Source organism: Sphaerodactylus townsendi, linkage group LG02, assembly GCF_021028975.2.
Source record: "Sphaerodactylus townsendi isolate TG3544 linkage group LG02, MPM_Stown_v2.3, whole genome shotgun sequence".
NCBI lineage: Eukaryota > Metazoa > Chordata > Lepidosauria > Squamata > Sphaerodactylidae > Sphaerodactylus > Sphaerodactylus townsendi.
The window spans coordinates 75,337,370-75,354,409 of NC_059426.1; the positions used below are offsets into that span (position 1 = coordinate 75,337,370).

The following is a 17,040-nucleotide window of genomic DNA, read 5'->3' on the forward strand; positions in this document are numbered from 1 at the left end:
TAAAAATTAAAAATAATCTGTCCTAGAAATTTCAACACCTCTCACATAGTTATTACTAATGCATTTTAGAAAGATACCATATAGAATGCCATTCATTAAGTAGTCCATAAATGTTTCTGTGAGGTTTAAGTATGCTGTGAGTATGGGGTAGGTCCGGTTACATGCTTCTCTCATATAACTGTTTTCTTGCAGTCATAAAGAGTCCACCTGGATGGGAAATAGGCATCTATATTACTGGTGCCCTTGTGCTGCTGACAATAGCTGGAATAAATCTGTGGAAGCTGTGGAAATCTGGCAGTTACCCTGCACCATCTCCATTTCCAAATTACGACTATAGATACCTGGAGCAAAAGTATGGGACTACATATTCTCAGATCAAGCAAAAGGTAAAGAGCAGTTGACTATGAAGTTGTTGAGGAATCCATTAATTACCACATCCGACCATCCATCATCTCTGCTGTAAAATCCACATTTGACCAAGAGTTCTCTCTTGAGTTCATGATATGCATTTCAGGTGATACAATGTGAACATTCTGCATTTGTAAGGAAGTCACAGAGATGGAAACATTTTGGTGGATTCCCCTCAATTTAAGAATCTTTCTTCCCAGGACGTGAATGACAGGGAGACTGGGAGCACACCTGCAACAGTGGGAGGGCAAATGAGGACATGTTACTGAGGTTGCATCACACCCTCCCCCATATCATCTACCTGCCAGAGAGCTAGACATTGGTGGGGTGGCACAACAAGGGCTCTGGGCAGCCAACACCTCCGTGGGATAGACTTTGGGGAGTGATGGCAGGGGGTCTGTAGTAGAACCTTCACGGGAACATCCAGGCCATAGGGAGGAGGGCTGGGTGTGGTGATCAGACCTCCACCACCCAGTGAAGGAAGGTGGCTGGGGAGGCTGGTGAATGTCTTGGAGCCAGCAGTGCTTTCCTGAGTGGAAGGAATAGTCAGGAAGAAGTCTATACTGGGAAACCAGTGTTGGGGGAGGGGTGACAGAGTGGAGATGGGGTAGGCATAGGAAGGGGGATTCACCACTCAGTTCCTTGATACCACAACTGGCCACCAGAACAGTGGCGATCATGGCTTGCATGACATCATCGGTTCCAAGAAGGCAATCCCGGAACTCTTCCTTATTTCCACTGGTCATCAGAGCCTGCACTTTTTCTTGGCCTGCCAAAAGAAGTCACCACTTTAGGCAGGGTGCCACTTTCCTTCAAGCTTGTCTGAATGCTGAGAAAAGTAGAACAGCACAACCACCCACCTGTCCCCCAGAAGCTGCAGCCACAGGCTAAGGTCCTGGAGGTCTTCCAGTCCTCCATCTGATATCAAAATATAGTGGCCAAACTGCACATTTTATCGAGAGGGGGAAAACCAGCATGGAAAAGTCCACCCTTTGTGTCCTCCTCCAGGTCTCCTGGGGGTTTACTGTCCATCCATATCTGCAGGAGGTCTGATGTCACTTTGTTGCCAACATCTGGGGGTGTTTGCCAGGGTTGGAACCATTCAGACAGGTGGGTGGTTGTGCTGTTCTACCCATGGGTAAAGTGCGGTGTTGGAGGGTGAGTCCAGCTCCTGACCTGTTGGAGGGCTTCTCATGTGGATCAGTGGAAAGGAAGGCTTCTCATGTGGGTCTGTGCATGGGCACAGAGGGAGCTCGGGAACTCCTGGTGGCCCCATTCTGAATCATTCAGGATGTGCAACGAGTGCAGTGCTTCGCCTTTGGAGATTGGTTCTGTTGCATTGGTGCCATGGACCCAGCCCCCTCTGACCTCCATGTTGGAACAGTCCCCCTCCAATTCCTTTATGATGTTGTGGGTGCCCGTGATGTCTGTTGATAGGTCCACTTTGGTATCCTCTCTCAGGGGATGGTGTCCCCTACAACAGGAATGGTGTTGACTCAATATCATCCTCTGACCCTTGGGGCACGTTCACCCGAGGCCATGGTGCATGAGTGCTGCCGAAGGGCTGCAGGTGCCCATCTGTCCCATTTTCCCCTCCTGGCTGTGCCCTGTTTCTTCCCACCCATTTTTCGATGGTGACAGTAGGCTCTAGTAACAGTTTCAATGCCAGAGCTGTTGATGCCAACCATCTCTCACTTCCCACTGTGCCTGAGAGGGAGGTGGGGCGGGGAAGGCAGGGACAGGAATGTATCACACAGTTTACCTGTGATGGCACAGCCACACCTTCAGGTCCTGACTGTGGAACTGCTATACCTGAAAGGTAGGCTCTGTGCAAGGGCATAGCCACAAAGTCTTGGACTTTGCCCTTCTTGGGGGGGGGGGGTGTTGTTGTGGCAAGTACCAGCCTTGTTGCGCAAAGTGCTCTTTCTGAGCTTATTCAACTACCCTCAGTGCCATCTCTTTCTCCTTAAGTCCCCATGGTAGTGAAATGACTGGCAGCATTCTGTTCCATGCACCCTACCTTATGGCATTTGCTAGGTTCAGACTGGGGTTTTTAAATGTCCCGGCATCCTGCCACTGGCCAGGGGCCAAATCGGCACCCTGAGCACTTCAGAAACCTTGGGGTGGGATTGCGCCCAGAGGAGGTGGCAGCTTAGAAAGTGTAATTACATCTACCTTTATCTCCCTTGCTTAGTCCACGATTTCCATACCTCCTTCTCTAACTCAGCAGGGGTCGTAGTGATTCTGTCTGTGATTGCCTAGGTTGCAGAGATCACGTTTGACAAGATTTTGTTCATTATAAAGGTTTTGTTGTAAAGATTTTTGTATATTATTTTGTTTTTCTCTTTTTTAAACTTAATTTTTTTCTGCACCACCTAGGAATTACTCTTGTTTGCAGAAAATATTTCAAGCCCTGTAGATTTTTGATCCTTTTTGATGAGAGAGGTCATACTTGGCTGTTGTATGTGTCGCAAATAGGTGTCGAAAGTCCCTTAGAGAAGTACTTCATTGGGAACTGATGATAATCCTTTTGCTGACTTGAGAATGTTAATATGTATATCCTCTTCAAACAAGTTTGTAGAAATCATGAGAATGACTGACCTTGGTGAAATTCACTGTATATCAAAACCATAACAAAAATATTTGGAAATTAAATGAACTTTCATGTCTTCTAATAGTGTACATAACAAATAAATCCCTGTTTAGTTGAATTTGATATAAAGATGTATTTTATTATTTATTTATTATCATTTATTATTATTCCAATAGCGATTCTATTTAATATATATCTCCAATTGTAGTAACAGATGAATGATTTTACGTTTACGTGCTTCAGACCTCTTTTGAACTTAATCTACCGCTCAGCTTTTCCCTCACAACCTGGCTGTTTGCCTCATAAATAGAAATAACTGGCATGTTTTGACTCCTGTAGCCTCTCCAGAGACAGACAGAACCCTGGCAGGAGAAGATGGGTTGGGGAACAGAATCAGTTCTAAAGCCTTCAATAGGACTATTAACACTGGCAAACACAGGAAAACTGGAGGCTGCATAAATTGAGTTATTGATTCTCAGTCAGAGCTAATATATTCCAATAGCAGATGAGGACTTAATGGCTTGGAGCCATCGATATAGTCACCATGTTAGAAACAGTCTAGCTTGCTCACATAAAAGACAGTCATGCTCATTATTGTTTATGATATAAAACCTGTTGAAGTCAATGGAAGACTTTCTTATGATGTTAGAAGATCAAGCTTTTAATTAATAAATATCAAAAAATGCATGATTAGTGGTACAGGCTTTTCATTTAATCCAGAGCTAAGTTGCACATAGGTTGTTTTCAGTTCAAGCTGGTATTTTGAAGACACTTTCCTTGTTACCTAAATCCTATTCATACTTGCCCCCACACTGGTCAATGTACGGTGTAAATTCAGGAGTTATCCCTGGAAATTCTATTTATTGTTGCTCTGATTATTATAACTGAATAAAAACACCCAGATGGGACAGTCATTAGCAGAATTTTGTAGAACGACAGAAGAGAAGGAGATAAATCAAGTACCTAAATTATAAAATAGGAAAGAGAACAAAGTCCATCTGACATGGTTAAGTAAAGATGTATATTAATGTTAAAACCTGGAGACAATGTTTGAAAGGATCAATTTCATTCTTTCATCAGACTCATGTATGTAACTGGACTCCTCTTTTTGTGAATCTGACGGTAATAAATAGTTTTAAAACAATTTCATTGAGGAGTTCTTTTACATCTCCATCTAATGAGGGTTGCCCACATGGACAACTTACAAGTCAGAGCCCCCATGTGGAAATTCCCCTGTGCAGCAAGTGTTACTAGCATCTTCTAGATAATAGCCATATCTAGAGATCCAGTGTAGTATAGTGGTTGAGTGTGAGGTTAGAACTTGTGGAACCTGGATTCAAATCCTGACTCAGCCACAAAGCATACTGGATGATTTTGGGCTAGTCATGCTCTCTTCGTATAAAACACCTCACAGATTATTTATATATTTATTATTTCATTTATATGCTCCCTTCCCCGTGGTGGGCTCAGAGTGGCTTACAGAAAGTCCTGTTAAAACCCAATTCTATGTTAACACTTTATAACTCTTTAAAATTCCACTCTAGGTAGGGAAATGAAGGGAACTAATAAGACAAAAAGGGAAAGGAAAGAGGATTTGTATGACAGTGAAAGGTAGGGGAAGACATATGTTTTGCCCTGAGCTCCTTGGAGAAGGGGCAGAAATTTGGGGGGGGGGGGAATAGACGGTTTTTTCATCCCCCTTGCTTTAAATATTTTCATTGTTCTAGCTTTATAAGCTTCAGGCATACACCCATTCAAAGTCAGTTATCAGTAAACTCTCATTTGTGCTGTTTTATCTTCCTGTCTGTAGAGAGGTATGAACAACTTCCGAAAGGCTGGAGAAAGGACATCTCCTATTCGCAAACCAAGTTTGAAAATGGATGATACTTTTGAAAACATTAATGAGTTAGGCACTCTGGAGTTGATGAACCGAGACCTGGAATTAACACCTTATGGGCCCTTGAAAAAATCCATCTCAACTGACTCTCTCAGTTCCATCTCCTCCATTGGAAATAATTTTGGCCAAGAGTTCACAGTTGGGCAAGTGGAAGTCAATATGGAATATAATGTAAACTCCAACACCTTGCATGTAACACTGCTGCAAGGGAAAGATCTCATGGAGAAAGAAGATATCAACTTTGAGTCCTGCTTTGTACGGATCAGTTTGCTTCCAGATGAACAAATTGTTGGTATTTCTAGGGTAAGTTTTTTCACCATCCTCTCTTGTTCTTGGGGTGCATTACAAATACCTTAAGTCATGCCCATGACTATGGCAAATGGTGGCTGTTTTTCTACTGATCATTTGAACACCTATTGTTCAATTGAGCATATTTAGAGGTGTTATTCTGTATTGTTTACTTGTACAGTTGCTTGGGAAATGGGATTTGGGTTCTATATCAATGAGGCCTCTGATTGTAATTGATTCTACAGTTTGGGCTGATCTCTAACATTGATGCTGGTCTGAGATTCTTCCAAGGAGCTATTGGCGGTCTTTTGTGTTGCATGTTGAGGAATTGTGTTGCATAGTGCAAACGACTGGTCAGGCTTGCTCCTCCTCTTCTTCAGTTCTGCTTACTTGTATGGTTGTCTTCAGCGGATCCTCTGAGTGTACTAAAACAATTCCAGTGGCAAAGGGCTCGTCTGCAGTTGTTGTGTCTGATTACTGATTACTTTCCCCACATTTCTGTGGCCTTTTCTGGTTTGGAATCTAGCATAAATGGCTACTGGCTAAACCTTACTGCCTTCTCCACTCTTACCAAATGTGGGCAATAGTGAGTTTGCTTTTTTTTAATCAGACTGTGATCTTTTGAGAGCAGCAGTGGCGTAGGAGGTTAAGAGCTCATGTATCTAATCTGGAGGAACCGGGTTTGATTCCCAGCTCTGCCGCCTGAGCTGTGGAGGCTTATCTGGGGAATTCAGATTAGCCTGTACACTCCCACACATGCCAGCTGGGTGACCTTGGGCTAGTCACAGCTCTTCTGAGCTCTCTCAGCCCCACCCACCTCACAGGGTGTTTGTTGTGAGGGGGGAAGGGCAAGGAGATTGTAAGCCCCTTTGAGTCTCCTGCAGGAGAGAAAGGGGGGATATAAATCCAAACTCTTCTTCTTCTTCTTCTTAAAAAGTTTATCCCTCTCACCTTGCTAGCAAAATCTTTCACAGCCCATATTGGTATGTTTGGTATATTTTTACCATAAATCTCATTTCAATGTATTTTGGGGTAAAAAATAATGCACTTTTTTGGTATGGTAGAAACAGTTACTTCAAGTTATTACTGCTAACTATTGCAAGTAAAGAGTCCCATCCTTTCATCATCACATCATATTTTTTCTCTTAATCAAGTTCCTACATTTCCTCTTCATATTCTATAACAGTGATAGCAAACCTTTCTGAGACTGAGTGCACAAATTGCAATCCAAAACCCACTTATTTATTGCAAAGTGCCAAGACGGCAATGTAGTTTAGAAAAAATGGTTGGCTCCGAGGCATGCATTACTCGGGAGCAAACTTGGTGGTAGTCAGTGGCTTTGCTTTGAAGCAACCGTGCAACTCTTCCAACAGGTGAATCATGACCCTAGGAGGATTTACTCAGAAGTAAGCCCCATTGCCAGCAACCGAGCTTACTCCCAGGTAAAGGATCACGCTTTAGTTCTTCACATGAAAATCAGTGAGGTTTAACAGCACTTAACAGGGCCATCAAGTCCATCAACACCTGGGCCATACCCGTCATCAGGTACACTGCGGGAATCATCAATTGGACACAGGCTGAGTTGGAAGCATTGGATAGAAAAACTCGGAAGCTTATGACAATGCACCATGCCTTACACCCACCCAGTGATACTGATAGATTATACCTTCCCCGGAGATCTGGAGGCAGGGGCTTACTGCAAGTACATCAAACAGTGGAAGAAGAGAAGCATGCACTGGCCGATTATGTGAAGGAAAGTCAAGAAAGTCAAGAATTGATTGAAGTGAAGAACACACATTTGCTGCAAACTCAGAAACCAAACAAGAATACAGAAAAAATGTGATTAAAATGAGGACTGAAAGCTGGCACAACAAAGCACTGCACAGCCAATTTCTGGAGAAAATTAAAGACAAGGTGGATAACAAAAAGACCTGGCTGTGGTTAACAACTGGAACTCTGAAAGAGGAAACTGAATCCCTGATTTTAGCCACCCAAGAGCAAGCCATCAGAACAAATTCGATCGAGGACAAAATCGAAAAATCCTCAGATGATGCAAAATGCACATTGTGCAAAGAAGCTGATGAAACTGTAGATCATGTCTTCAGCTGCTGCAAAAAGATTGCCCAGACTGAGTACAAACAGAGACACAACTCAGTGGCCAAGATGATCCACTGGAATTTATGCAAGAATTACAACATAAGAACAGCTAAGAACTGGTGGGAACATTGTCCAGAGAAAGTAATGGAAAATGAGAAGGTCAAGATCCTGTGGGACTTTCGAATCCAAACGGACAAAGTGTTGAAACACAATACACCAGACATCACCATGATCGAGGACAAGAAAGTGAGCATCATCGACATAGCAGTCCCTGGTGACAGCAGGATCATTGAAAAAGAACACGAGAAGGTCACTAGATACCGCAATTTGAAAATCGAGTTTTAGCGTCTATGGCACAAGCCAGCTGAGGTTGTCCCAGTGGTAATCGGCACGCTGGGCGCCATCCCAAAACCACTAGGGCAGCACTTGATACTTCTTCGAATTGACAAAATTAACATCTGTCAAATTCAGAAGGCAGCCCTGCTGGGATCCGCATGAATACTACGCCGATACATTACAACTTCCTAGGCCTCTGGGTGAGGCTCGAATTGTAATCAAGGCCAACAACCAGCTAAAGATCTGGCAGCTGTGAAATCTACAATAATAATAATAATATCTGCTGCGTGGTGCGGCAAATGTCTGTTGCAGCAGGTTTTCTTGTACAAATCTATTTCCTGGAGCCCCACTTTCACTTTCCATTCTTTCTGTGGCAAGCAAGACCACTTCAATGGCAACTTTTAATTTAGTATGCTGCAAGAGCAGGCAGATTTGCCAGTGAGCACAGCTTTGCCCCAGACATCTTCCCTCTGCCCATGACCAGCCTGCCTAGCCTCACCCTGCTACCCATGTCTTTCCCTCTAAACCCCCCCCCCCCATCCATGTTTCTATTTCCTTCCTGCTTCTCTATGCGCTCATATCTCAATATAACAGAGAGGTCTTTTCCAAGACCCAGTACAAGCAGGGCCCCTTCTGGGCTTCACCACCTACCCCGCTTCTTCTTCTGCCCTTCTTGATGATTTGGAGGACTTTTTAAAACTTTATTTCACACAAGCCTCTATTTCAAACCTAGCCTCTCTCTTCTCCTATGGCTGAAAGAGAGAGAGGGAGGGGGAGGGAGTGGGGAAGGGAGGGGAGAGAATATCGACTGAAGTACATGGTCCCCCTCTTCAGCCATATCAATATAACTGGTTTTAACAAAGACAGGTTGAGATCTGTGGCTTTAAGGCTAATGGTGGGTAGAGAGAACTTGAGAAAGCAGCTGTAGGGCAGGCTCTGGGCTGCCTCCTCATGTGTAAATAGAGAAATGTGAGGAGGCCACTCTGCAGCCCCATTGGAGCTAAGAGCTCTGAGGTAAATATTCCATGTACAATGGGCCTATATTAGCCTTCTAGTACAGAATGAATATTTCAGAGTTTATTTCAAGTTAGTTGACCCTGCTGGCTGCCCTTGGGTTAGCTGCTGTATTATCACAATCATGGCATTTGTTATGTAGGCTTATGACTCTTCTCACTGGCTGTATTGAGACAATAAGGAAACCTTTGATTTTATATTCCACGGGCGTCTATTGCTAAACTAAGCAACTAACTTTCACAGCTAACACTCAGAAGCATCTGTGGCTTCTGAGTGATACTGTGTTGATGCAGATCAGTTGCCTGGAATGGTCATTTTCTTTCTGGAAGGGAACAGGCTTCCTTAGTTACTTATGAAACAGGATAGGCATGTTATACAGCATCACCACTTCTTTTCCCCTTTGGAAAACTCCAGTCATCACCTGTAACTTAACAGAAATATAATCAGAATACCCTTTCCACAATGTAGCAGTGATGAATTTGCTGAGTAGGCATGTGCTGGCAGAAGCAACATGATCACAGAATCAGAGAACTGTAAAGCTGGCCTTGACCTAATGCTCACCTAGGCCGTTTCCGCACGAAGGCGGAAACGGCCGGGTTGGCGTTTCCGACGCTGACCCGATGACGCTGGGACCGTCCGCACGGACGGTCCTGGGAACAGCCGGGCAGCGGGCACCACGGAGCGCCGGCGCCCAGCTCTGGGGAAACGCCGGCTTCAGGCCGGGCGGGCGGCGCGGCTGCGTTGCAGCTGCGCCCCCCGTGCGAATGGCGGCCTGGAGACGGCGTTTTTACCGTCTCCAGGCCGCCATTTAATGCCCGTGCGGAAACGGCCCTAGTCAATCTTCTCTTCACCCTTTTCCTAGTCATATCCATCATACTTTGCTGTCAAGTATTCATGTACCCTGTTGCTTGCAATTACAGTCAAATACTAAATGCATTTCATTACGCCTGTAGTGAAACTGAATTATTATGTATCACAAGTAGAAATTTGGAAAGCCAAATGTGTACTAATGCATGTTGTCAGTGCATTTGCAACTGCTATTTTGGCTGAAAATGAATTTCCTGCTACTGTTTTCAATTATCTGCAAGATGACAGGTTGGAGAAAGAGTGGAGGGATCACGTGCTTAGGAGGATAGTTGTACAAACTATTCTGTTGGAAATGGGGTTCTGGGAATCTGGCAGGGGGCATGTTGGACTGTCATGTATCAATAGCTTAGCAGGTACTACAGCTAGGTACTTGAGATGTGTGTGGTGTGTGCCATCTCATTCAGACCTATAGGCAGAGTAGCCCCTGCAGAGGTACAGGCCTATGTTCTCCTGTATAAAACAGGGAAAACATTCTTGCATTCTGATTCAGCAAGAAAAATGCCCATGTGCAGACTCTTCTTGAGTCAGGAACCCTTGAGTCAGTTCACAGGATAGAAATGCCAATGTGTGTGTTGTAGCATGTAACATCTGTTGCAGCTCCAATTCACTTCACAGTATTTGGGTTAGGATTAGGGTAATGTAATGTGATATATATTTCCATTTGTATTTGCAAGCTAATGAAAATGTGTACTCCCAATGCCTTTCAGCTGCATTTATATGGTTTCATGTGAACATACCTGGACTGGGGCCATAGTATTCTGAATTACATTGTAAAAGAATTATTCTGACAGTAGGAGTTTTTTTTTTAATGTTACAATAAATGACTTGAAAGTGCCATGAAAGTTCAGATTGGGCTATCACAAGACGTCGTTCAGATTTTTGAGCAAGAACCTCACAGTATCTGCAGACTGTCTCCACAAGGGAACTTTTCTCCACCTGGGCAGTAAGAAGTTACTGCATTAAAGGGGAGTATGTGGGTAACATTGTACTCAATCTGTGCTTGACTCCTCTGACTCCAGTTCTTTCCCCTTTCTCTACAGAAAATTAAAACCTAACGTTCCCCAATTTAAAGAGGAAACTATGGGATGGCCTCAGGTAGATTGTCTACTTGGATGTTCTCCACAGCCATGATGGATGTGGAGAGGAGCCAAGCTCCGCTGTTCCCATCACCACTTTGTAAAGGGCTTTCCCCATTTCTTTTGTGAGCTTCACAGTAATGCTGTAATATGGCTGGGAAAATGAAAGGGAAAGAACTTTCAAGAACTTTAAGTGGTGTGTTGCCAGCCGTCATCCTTTACAGACCCCAGTAAGTACAGATATCTGAGAAAAACCTTGGCAATAGCGTTGGTTAAAAAATATCCTCAGGACCAATTTATATTTATGCCCCACTGTTATTTATTATTGATCTCTGCTATTTACAATTTACTGCTGCTGTTTATTGTCTCTTCAGTGTCCTGAGACTAGTAATAAAGATGCAATTGCTTCTTTAATGTTCCTTGGCCTTTTTAGAAAATTAGTAATTTGTGGAGCATCTTTCAAATACCGACTGTACAGCTTTATGCAGATATCAATCCACTTGCAACTGATCCACAGGATGGAATGTTTGGTAGTAAAGGTATCCCATTTTCTTTTGCAGTGACTAATCTAGATCCATAGCATACAGAGCAATAATGGGTAGCACATTTACTTATTTTCTTAAAACATTTCTGTTCCCCTTTTCACCCATATATGGTCCCCAAGAAAGCAGACATCAAAACATTAAAACAAGGGAACTGTTATTATCAATGCACACTTATTTGAGAGATTTAAATTAGATATGGTTTTGATTATATTAAGTCTGAATTTGAAGTGGAACTATGTACAAATGATGATGTCATTGTTAAAGTGTAGAAACTATTGCTGAGATTTGAAACTGGAGAACAAGTGAAAGATTGTATGACAAAATGAACTGTTAACTTCGGTATAATATCCAGCTGGAACAATGCAAGAATATGTAGTCAAAAGGGTTTAAATTAACATTCAGCTGCAGTTTGAAGGAGAACTTTTATAAAATAATGTCCCAGTGGTATATATCACCAAAGAAATTGACAAAGATGTATAAACATGTTTTGAATGTGTTGGAAATGCAAACATTATGAAGGAGCTTTTTAAAGATTCACATACAAATGAAACCAGAGGCTTTCATTTTGGGATTTATGAACAGATTTTTGGAAAGAAAACATGTAACTTTATTTTTACATATGACAGCAACAGCAAGAATATTATATGTGCAAAAATGAAAAGCTCCAGCTATACCTACCATAGAAGAATGGTGAAGTTGTTAGAGGTGGCAGAGATGGCTAAACTCACTTTGATTGCTTCCACACAACATAATAATATCTGGTTATATTCGGTATTTTTACATCCTGGTCTATTTTATCCCGGTTTCTCCCTTCCCATGGGTGCGTGTTTCTGTGAAGGAATCGAGTTAAGACCGGGAGGAAATATTCTGATTTCTTTCGCACAAGCCTGGCTTTTTTTGTTTTTACAATGCAGACACAGCCACATATGCTCGACCATCCAGTGTGCTGCATTCTGATTGGCCCCCCCCCCCCCCCGGCAATACTTCTGATAGTGGGATCCACAACAATTGCAGGAAAACTAAGCAAGACACTCCCCCCCCCCCTCTAGCTTTGTAAAGGAGCCAGTTCAGTGAGCAACATGGCAAGCACATTGTGCTAAACAAAGTGAACACCTTTGACCAATTCTGGGCAGAGCACTATGCCCCATCCACATTTAAAGGTGTTCAAGAAGGCACAGCACAAGGCCCACCCACCCATGATATACCAAATAACATTTGACTGGTCTTTGGGGCTGTAAGAGAGCATCCTACTAGGCAGGCACTTCCCTGCCCCTCTTCCCCAAGGACACCATTGGAAATGTGAACCTGAAGCTGCGGGGCTGGCTCTCATTGGCTGTGGCTCAGCTAGCGAGTATTGCTTGGTGAGACCGAGCAGGAATGGGGTGAACGCTTGTGTTTTCCTGCATGGACTTGCTTACCTGGCTTCTGGAATTGCTTCCCGGGCCCACCCAGGATTTCATTGGGAATATAAGCCTGGAGCTGCCAGACTGGGCTGGCCAGGCTGTGGCTCAGCTAGTGAGCAGCCTTGGTGAGAACAAGCAGGAACGGGACAAGCACTCATGCTTTCCTGCATGGACTCACTTGCCTTGTCCTGGAAGAGCTGTCAAAGGGTAGAAAACTTGCTTGGGGAACGTTTCAGAAAGGGCAGGCTACAACTCAGCAGAAATGAAACTGACATGATGTAAGGCGTGGAGATCAGGCAAGCAGGGCTGGAAAAATACATTGGTTTTGCTCCCATGATGTTTCCATGGAAGAGGGTTCAATGTGGGATTTTGGAAAAAGATCACAATTCTAGCGGTTTTTGAAAAACCTGGGATGAGGGAAATGGGACAGACTGCTTTAAGACTGTGTAGCTGTGCAAATTTCTTGGCCAAACAGGGATATTTCCCTTGCTCAACCCAGGATATTTGGACAGTGTGGAATCAACCTTTATTACTTAAAGAAAATAATTTATCTCAATTTTGGGATAACTGGAAATCCTTCATAGACTATTTGGACAAAATAGAATAAAATTAACTGATATGCATTTGAAGGTTAGAAGATCATAAAAATAAGCCAGTGGAAAAGAGTGTAAAATTTATTAGCAGTAACTATTAAGATCTAATTTTACTTATGTTACTAAAGCGCAAGTAGTAATATCTTTATGAGTTAATAGTGCAGACAAAATTGGGAGCCCTTTTGTTAAATGTATTTTTGTGACTTCTATTCTGTGTTTTTAATAACAAATATTCTTAACCAAAAAAAAATAAAAACATTTAAACAGCATCTTAAGAGAGGTGTGTATATAAAATAGTTAAACAATTCAGTAACATACACATACTACATGCACGCTACCACCAACTATCCGGGCCCTGCGGGATCTTGGAGAGTTCCACAGGGCCTGTAAGACTGAATTGTTCCACCGGGCGTTTGGAGGGGCCGGCCGCTGATGCCCCCTCCCCTTTCCCCCTCCTTTTCTTTACATTCTGGGTTCTCCGCTTCTCTGTTTTATTTTCCAGGGTGGATCTATGAAGTTCTGTTTTTATGATTGGATGCCAATATAATATTATTGATTGTTGTTTTAATGGGGGTTTTATTGTAACTATTGTTTTATTGTGTTGTTCACCGCCCAGAGCCCTTCGGGGGAGGGGCGGTATATAAAACCAATTATAAATAAATAAATAAATAAATAAAATAAAAATAAAAAAATACCAACACAACCAGGTAGAAGGGCCAATAAGAGTTACTGGGAGTATGACAGACAAAAAGTCTTCATGCACTGGTGGGAGACAGATGAATCTTCCTGGGGATAGAGTTCCAAAATGCTGGTACCATGACTGAGAAGGCCCTTTCTCTGGTTGTTACTTATCTCACTTTAGATGGTTGTTACTTATCTCACTTTAGACGTACACTGTTGTACGTCGCCCTGAGCCCTTCAGGGGAGGGTGACTCATAAATCGGATGAATGAATGAATAAATAAATAAATAAGAAAGAGAAAGAAAGAAAGAAAGAAAGAAAGAAAGAAAGAAAGAAAGAAAGAAAGAAAGAAAGAAAGAAAGAAAGAAAGAAAGAAAGAAAGAAAGAAAGAAAGAAAGAAAGAAAGAAAGAAAGAAAGAAAGAAAGAAAGAAAGAAAGAAAGAAAGAAGGGTCTGTCAGCTCTTCTATAGCAAGTGCAGCTTTAGCCTAACATACATCTGTTGAAGAAATTTGTAGGGTGGTTATGTGGTCATTCCAATCTTTCTTTGTTTGGACTTACACTTAATACCATCAGCTCAGCGTTTGCGGCTTTCAAGAGGAGAGTGCTTAAAAATGTTTTGGAAACTTAAGACAACAATCCACCCTAGGATAACTGTACTGCTCCAGGAGGTCTCAGACAAATGTCATGCTGCCTCAGTGAAGAACATACTGGTGGATACTCTTTCTTGGAAGGTCTTTCTTCACTGGGGACTTGGTCTTCCTCAGTCATCATCTAGACTGGTAGATTACAGGATATCTTAGTATCTAGTTCTTCTGTTTTTTCTCTCCTTGTTCTATAGATATTTAAATGAAGTTGAATTATAGTTAATCTTACTGGTCATTGGTTATAATAGTGGATCATACAGCTGTTGGGGTTAACCTACTAGAAATGGCAGACTCCCACAAAGAAGGCAGGAAGTGGAAGAATTTCATTTTCTGCTTCTACCAAGAGGTGGGAATCATCCAGACAAGATTTCTCCTGTTCCCAGTGGAGAAAGACCTTTCATAGTGAGTATCCAATGGTCCGTTTCAAACTAAATTGTACCATGGTTTCAAACTTTGGTTAAAAAGCTAACCTACTTGGCATTATTTGATTTATGTAAGTATTTAACCACACTTTTCTCCATAATGGAAACCCATAGTGGAAACCCAACACCATTTTATCCTCACAACAACAATCTTGTGTGGTATGTTAGGATGTGAGAGAGTGACTGACCTAATATCACCTAGTGATCTTCCATGGCAGAGGGTGATTCAAACTGAAGGCTCCCAATCCTAGTCTATCACTTTAACTACTACACCTTGGTGCAGAGGTGCGCAGTAGTCAGCACTTTTACTCCGCACACATTCCCATCATTTGTGGGCATTTTTACTTCAGGCCGCTTTCCATACGACGTAAGTCGGAGAGTGCTCCTCCACGCCAGCAGGAATTCCTCACCGGCGTGGAGGCGGAGGCCGCTCGCGATGCAGTATCGCGGACGGGCCTCTGGAGAGGCCGACAGACGGCAGGCGGCTCCGCAGGAGCCGCCTCTTCCCCCTTTCTCTTTCCCATGATGCCTCTCGAGTCGCCCGTCCTGCGTTGGTTCTCCAGCCTCGCCCATCGCTGCCCCTCCCGAGCCTCCAGGGGTCGTGAGGACAGCCAGGGAGTGGGACTTAGGAGGCCAGCAGGGATGCATGCGACACGAGAGGTACATGGGAAAGCGGAAGGGGAAACAGCATGTTCCCTCGGGCGGCGTGGATTTACGCGACCGCGCCGCCGCTGAAGATAAAAGCTTTCCCTCAACAACAACCTCCTTTAAAGTTGGTTGTGCTGTTTTAGAAACGGCCTGACGCCGCCTCTGGGGAGGGGAGCTGCCAGTCAGGTCGGCGCTTGCTGCAACGCAGCAAAGCGCCGCCTGTGTGTAACGGAAGCGCGCCTGGGGCGGGCGTTTTTACCGCACCTAGGTACCAGCCGTTTTGGCCCGTGCGGAAAGGGCCCTAGTTTTTCAGATGGCTTTAATCTGCTTTCCCATTTCTAATACATACTGCTTGACGGGTATTCTAAGATACAGTAAAAAAGGCATACCTCTCAGTCTTCAATTAAGTTAAAGAAACCCAGTTATTTTCAGTTTTTTCTCATCTGAGCTACCTTTTGAAACTGGCATTGATCCGATATCTGAATCCCTTCTGTTAGTCAATACCCTTCCTTAATTGTGATGTTCAGAACACTGTATTCCAGATGGGTTTTATTGTTGTTCAGTAGAATGCTATTGTTCAAGTCTGGGATGCAATTTAAAAAACTAAAATTCTGGTTGATCCCATGTTGATCTTCCTAGTATGTTTTTAATGATAGGAGTAAATGCTTCACTTTCTTCAGTGGGCTTTCAAAGGACAGCTCCATCATAGATCCTTTGAAACAATATTTAGCTTTCATAGAAAACAATGCTTAACAGGGGTTTTCCAAAATGGATGACAAAAATCTGGCTGTTCCATTGCTGGCAATTCTCCCCTTTTGTGTCCGCCGCCTGCATTCTACTAAACATGAAAAATGGCAGTGTTTTAAGATTTGTATTATGGACTTGGATAGTTCAATTAACATTGCTTCCTGTAAGGGCATCATTACTATCTGAAGAGTTAATCTGCTCTGCTGATTTGAGTGGAATCTGTTCCATTGGGTATGGCACACTGTGTCAGCGTTGTGAGCTCCAGTGCCATGGCACATTGGTTCTCTTTCCTTGCATGCCTCTAGTAGCATATCCAGGTCCCCTGCTGCAATGCAGCCTGCCTGTTTGGCAGCCTCTGGTCCACCTGGCAAATTGGGAAGCCCATCAAGGATTTCAGAGAGGATGCAGAAACTGTATTTGACCTGCAGCATGTTTGTTTAGCGCCAAAGCTGAGCAAATACTTATATTCATCTACAGATGAAACAGTCACCTTCCCATCCCCGTGCTGTGCTGCACAATATAAAGTGGAAGGCTAATCCTTTGACAAAATAGAGGATTTACACAAATCATGGTTGCTGGGGAAACTGGAGGTTTCAGGTTTCTGAATGATATGTGTGAGAGCTCAGCTGCAAAGGCTGATTTAATGTTGCTTGGAATGGGATTGCACACCACAGTTGGGAGAGGCTCCCAAAGGTTCAATCATTGTTGCTCCTTTTTCCTCTTTGATAAAATGAAGGGTGTCTCAATTAGTTTAAGAAAGTATGCTTCATGGAATATATC

The 17,040-nt window shown here is 43.2% G+C and overlaps 1 protein-coding gene across 3 annotated transcripts in view; it reads left to right on the forward strand.

Moving 5' to 3' along the window:
• The window catches only part of SYT12 (synaptotagmin 12), a 69,555-nt gene that overhangs the window by 23,450 nt on the left and 29,065 nt on the right, over positions 1 to 17,040 (forward strand). For all 3 annotated transcript variants that reach the window (XM_048486409.1, XM_048486408.1, XM_048486407.1), the window contains 2 exons: positions 193 to 386; positions 4,812 to 5,201. In XM_048486409.1, coding sequence (XP_048342366.1) covers positions 193 to 386; positions 4,812 to 5,201 — 584 coding nt within the window. The remainder of the gene's footprint in view (positions 1 to 192; positions 387 to 4,811; positions 5,202 to 17,040) is intronic.